A 6,000-nucleotide genomic window follows, 5' to 3' on the forward strand; every position below is an offset into this window, starting at 1 on the left:
GTTGCTTCCCCCAGGTAAGCTGTCCCCCCCAATGGTACTCAAACAGGAGTACCTATTGTTAAGGGGCACAGCCACCGGGGTACTCTCTATTACCTGACTCTTCCCCTTCCCCCTCCTAACCGTGACCCACTTGTCTGCCTCCTGTGGCCCCGGTGTGACCACCTGCCTGTAACTCCTCTCTATCAACTCCTCACTCGCCCTGACAAGACGAAGGTCATCGAGCTGCAGCTCCAGTTCCCTAATGCAGTCTCTTAGCAGCTGCATCTCGACGCACCTGGCACAGATGTGGACGTCCGGGAGGCTGGGAGACTCCACGACTTCCCACATCTGGCACCAAGAACAACAAGCTGCCCTCACACTCATACTTCCCCTCTCCTCAAATAACAACAAAAAATGAATACCAAACTCTCTTCGCCTCGCCCATTTCCGGCTAAGCCCGTTGAGCCGAAGCCCTTAAGCCTTCACTCTGCTCCCGGCTCACTCCGCCGCCCACAAACTACGCAGCCCGCTGTATGAGGCTGTGTCCCTTTTAAATCTTCTGCGCTTCACTGCCCAACGTCACACGCCTGCGCAGTCCCGCCTCTCTGAATGCCAATGAAAAAAAACCGAAAAATTCAAAAATGGCTTCCTCCGCACTCCCACTCCGATTCTCAGACTTCCTTCTCCGAAGTACCTGCCCAGGCAACTGTAGGAGTTGCAATAGCTGATCTTTGCACTTTCTTTTTTGCTTTATTACAGTTCAGAAGCCCAAACTCTCCAACTAAAAGCTCACCCAGAATCACCCCGTGTTATCACTATCTCTGTTACCATTCTATCATAAGCAATCTGTTCTCTTCACTGCTCCCATTTCTTTGCAACTTAAAACATGTCCAATTTCCAACTGAGTTCTGACCAATTGTCATTGACCTGAAACAGTAGCTTTCCTTTGCCAAAGATGCTGCCTGATTTGCTGAGCATTTTCAGCTTGTATTTACAGCTGTTATGGTTGGTACTCCAATACAAAATATACTTGAATTTCAATGGCTCCAAGGCCACTACCATATCCCAAGGTTGTGAAAGATGCTGTAAAAATAAATAAATAAATAACCTTTTAATAGAGAGCAACAGAAAAGGTGCTGAGGACCTCAGCAGGTCAGTCAGCATCTGTGGAGAGAAACGGACTGTGTCCAGATGAAAGGTCTCAACCTGAAACACTGTCTATTTCCCTTCACAGATGCTGAGTTCCTCCATCACTTTTTGTGTTGTTCCAGTTTCCAGCATCTTAAGTCTCCTATGACCCTGCCTTTCCATAGTGGAATATTTCTAGAACTGAAAAGGTAAGTTTTCAAATTAGAAAACATAATTCTACATCAGTCCAAGAGCAATAAGTGAAAATCTGTTATTTGGAGTGCATCCAAATTTGAAAGTCAGACAGTAATAAATACAGCCAAATAATTCATATTTGGTTATATTACAGATCCATTAGTATGTACATGGATCAGTTGGTATTGATCCTTGGTTGTACTTTCACCACCCAGCTAGTTCTTACCGTAAAAATGCACGTTCAATTAAACTAAAAATAATTTACTGTGATGTTTTTGATATTTGAAACTCAAGTTGCCTCTATTTTATAGATGACGGCTAATTGACATTTTGAAAAGTGCATGTCAGATTACTAAATGTCAAGACAGCTTACCTTTAATTAAACAGTTTCAACTTTAGACCAAAATTAACTAGAAAGGATCCAGTTAAAAAAAATTAGAGGTACCAAATTCCCAGATGCTAATTCATGGCAATTAAAATATTGTTTTATAAACCATAAAATTGTATCAAAATAAAAAATAAATTAAAATCTCCCTTCAAAGTGGCAGCTACATAATGCCTCTTAGACCTGCAGTCCCAACACCAATTCTCAGAGGAGAACATCACAAACTTCTCTCTAGTCTAAAAATCAGACATTAGAAGAATTTCTGTTCTTCACTAGTTCCTTTACCATGCTGCATTCATCTCTTTAATCCTATGGACTTAAACTGTGATAAAACACCTTTTAGTATCTATATGTAGTATCTCTGGCACTACCTTCAGCAATCCACTGTCATATCTATGAAATTTTCTCATCTACATTTAAGTCAATGTGACTTCCATTTCTTAACATACATTTCCCAAAACACAAGCATCTGAAATTGTTCTGGTGAGTAAACATCTAAAACTGGATGTATTGAAGTAAAACTAGTTGAAAATGTCAAATTACTCCATTATCCACTTTGGTCACATGGTCACATTGGTACTTTTTCCACTACCCTTCCATATGTCTAGTGTTATAGCCATGTTAATAAACAACCACAAATGTTATTATATAGCAGCAGTTACTAAATAGCCATCAAGAAAGGAAGTTGCACAATCATTTTCTCCTCAGTCTGTGTGTCAAAAACAATTATGGTCATTCTGACAGACAAGGTCATCTGAGCATTCTCTAGTCTATATATCTCAAACCTAATATTTAAACAGCTACCAGGGAAAGCAGATTACTTTAGAATTGTGAGCACATCACTCTCTGCTCCATTTAGTTAATATCACTAAAAAGCCACAATTCAAACTACAGATAAGTGTTGCTTTGCTAATTACATTCCAATTTTTTCTCCATTAACCATTGACAATAATTATGTCAATAATTTTACATTGCTGCATTTTGTAGCAGATTCAATATACTTGAGAGATTCATGTCCAGCACATTTTTCCAAATTGAATACATGTTCTGATGAAGTCTTCAACCTCAACATTTACTCTGATTCTCTTCCCACAACTTCAGCCTGACTTCCAACATTTTGTTTTAAACATTCAAATATTTTCTTCATTTCCAAAGATATCATATATTATTGGCAATCTGGGTATCAAATTCAAACAGCCACTTTTCACATGAATTTCCAGAGGCCAGCTTAAAGTTTGATGCTGCAGTTTGATCCAACACATTTTCAACAGCTGCCATTGAATAACAACCATGACTTTTCTTGCAACAAACGATGGGGCACATACCATTACTCCAATTAAAACTGAGTCACATGGAATATTTAGTCTATGAGTGGCATTCTGAAAACAATATTTTTATTAGACCTTTAACTGCAATGTGAAAATACTGCTTTAATCCATTTAATTTCCATGTTATAGTCTAATCTGATGGCAAAAACTTGTGAAACAAAAAAAAATTAAAATGACAGATGAAAAATAAATCCCAAGATAACGGTATAACGAAAGAGCCAGCATTTATAGAAAGAATATATAAAATTTGTGATTACAATCCGATACAAACTACACCTATGACAAAAATATTTTCATTGATAAACCATCACGACTTATCTTCTACAATTTCCAGACATTTATGTAACGGGATACTGGATAATTAACAGATTCTATGACCCCGGACATCGTAAAATTGCAGAGGGTTTAATGATTTGGGGGTATAACTAAGTTTCCAACCCGATCTAGAATAGCTTGTCGCCGCAAACTCAGTTCCGTTTCTGCACATTGACCACGATACATATTCGATGTGTGAGGATTGCCTGTTTAAAACAAAACCTACAGCGGATGCAATGTACGTTTCCAATCCCGCGTTCACAGAAACAAATGCTCTTCCACAGTGGGAGATAGGGAAAGGAATGGACGGCTCCTACCCAAGCATCGGGTCCTTCCCCGGAACCCGCCAGACTCAGCCGGTTTGATTAAGACACAAGCTGCAAGGCTCCCTCAAACTGTCGACATCGGCCGAGCCGCCTCACTGCCAGCTCGGCTGCTCCGGGGTTTAACAGTTGCTCCGTCCTCCCAGTCCCGCTGTGTAAACGGCCCCGGTCGCAACCCCTCACCTCCAACAGCAGCAGAATCAGGCAGGTAATCGCCGAGCTCGGCCTGGGACTCCCAGCCATCGCGGCTGCGAAAACCACCCCACTACCGGAGCGGGGCCAGAGCACTCAAGCAAGTCTCATGTTCCGGAGCAACCAAGTGTGCTGTTATAATTAGCCTTATGTAATGGACCGCCCCTTCTCGCGCGCGCACGAGCCGCCGACCCCGCGCGCGCGCGCACACACAGGAGCCGCTGACGGCGCGCGCACACACTCACGAGCCGCCGACGGCGCGCGCGCATCGACCAAGGAAAGGCGATTGGAGGGATCCTGTACAACTCGGCAGAGGAGTGGGAGGGGTCCGAGGTGCCGAACTAGTGGGTGTTCCGGACTATTGGATGTTATAAACACAGTTTTCTATTTATTTTTGCTTTAAGATGTTACAGGGTGGAAATTATAAGATTTATAGCGAGCTATTAGGTTTCAGGAGAGTGCAAGAAATGGAAACGGGTTATTTTCAAGTGAACCTGGGGGAGAGAACCAAGGGAGTTTCAATGGCATAGGAAATCAGAATCAGGGGAGCTTGAAGTGAATCTGGGCCACCAGTCATGGAAAGGAACACGGGGAACCGGACCACAGTGAACAGGAAAAAAAAGGAGCCAGTGTTTGAAAAAAACACGGAGGAATGGGGCCCTGGGTTTCTGAATCCTTGGTTTCTATTATAGAAGGAATAAAGGTGATGATGCGAACTTGTGCGAGTCTGAGTAGTGAGGAGGATTTGGATGTAGGAGTAAAACACTCACTACAATAAAAGGAGTCTTGGTGACACCACAACTGGAGTATTGTGCATAATTTTAGTCTGCTTACCTAAACAATGATGTATTTCATAGGAGTGTAATGAAGATTCACCAGAGTGATTGCTGGGATAGCAGTTCTATTATATGGGGAGACACTGAGTAAGCTAGACCTCTGCTTGAGGGCTTGACGGAGTAAATATGGGGAGCATGTTTCCCTGGTTAATGATGCTACAACTGGAGTGTCATAGTTTCAAAATAAAAGGTAAGCTATTTAGGATAAAGGAGAAGGAATGAGTTCACTCAGAGTGGTGAATTTTTGGAATTCTCTACTGTCACCCCCCCCCACCACAAAGCCTGTGGAGGGTCAGTCACTGATTGCATTGAAGACAGAGATCATTAGTTTTTTGGATATAGCAGAATTAAGGAATGGAAGGATAGTATTGAAAATAGTATTGAAGTAAAAGATCTTTTGAATGGCAGAGCAGACTTGAGTTTCTGAAAAGCCTACTCCTGCTTCTATTTCTTGTTATCTAGATATTTTATTGCAACTACACATGGTGTTACCATGTGTTAGATCTCCAGTTTGTCCCAGAATAAATGGTGGATCTGTATAATACATAACAGGGAGATGATAGACAGATTGATACCTTTGGAGCCATTAACTACGGTGACGTAATTTTGTTTAATACAAGCACAGCTTGGAATAAATAACTGTATCCTGGATGACTTTCTCATTGCTTTGGGTCAGGAGTTTTGTGAGGTTTAATTCAAATGAGCCAATTCTCCCTCTGATGTAATGACAATATATGGAAGAACAGACTTGCACAAACCAGAGGATTCAAGGTACAGTTTGTGTATTTTCACCCACAATGGAAGATGCTAATGCTGTAGTTAACCCAACTTAAATTAGGTCAAAAAAATTAACCACACATACTTCACCCATTTGTTCTCTGCTGGGAAAATTTCTATGAGGTCAGCTATACAGTAATAACCTCCATTGCAGAATAGCCTGACAAAATTTGCTTTTCTGAGCAGAGATGAGAAGACTATTTAAATAAGGTTTTGGAAAACTGTGCGTGTGTTTGTACATCAGCAAGAATATTTTATTTATTTTAAGCAAGGAATATGGAAGTAGCAGATAAAGCTAATAATATATATCTAACAAAGCTATTTGTTAGATATTTGCTATTGTATGTTAGTATTTTAGAAAACAACCAAGATAAAACTTATTTGTTTGGATAACACACAAAATGCTGGAGGAACTCAGCAGGCCAGGCAGCATCTATTGGGGAAAAACACAGTCGACGCTTCGGGCTGAAACCCTTTATGTGCATTATCCATGCGCTTTTGTTTATAGTTACCATTTCTCCAATGTATGTGTAAGCTGCATG

The 6,000-nt window shown here is 41.1% G+C and overlaps 1 protein-coding gene across 1 annotated transcript in view; it reads right to left on the bottom strand.

Moving 5' to 3' along the window:
* Window positions 1-4,017, bottom strand: part of vopp1b (VOPP1 WW domain binding protein b) — a 51,608-nt gene extending 47,591 nt beyond the window's left edge. The window contains exon 1 of the mRNA XM_063044030.1: window positions 3,837-4,017. Coding sequence (XP_062900100.1) covers window positions 3,837-3,896 — 60 coding nt within the window. The 5' untranslated portion in view covers window positions 3,897-4,017. The remainder of the gene's footprint in view (window positions 1-3,836) is intronic.
* Between the last annotated feature and the right edge of the window lie 1,983 nt (window positions 4,018-6,000).

This window comes from Mobula hypostoma, chromosome 3 (assembly GCF_963921235.1).
Source record: "Mobula hypostoma chromosome 3, sMobHyp1.1, whole genome shotgun sequence".
Lineage (NCBI taxonomy): Eukaryota > Metazoa > Chordata > Chondrichthyes > Myliobatiformes > Myliobatidae > Mobula > Mobula hypostoma.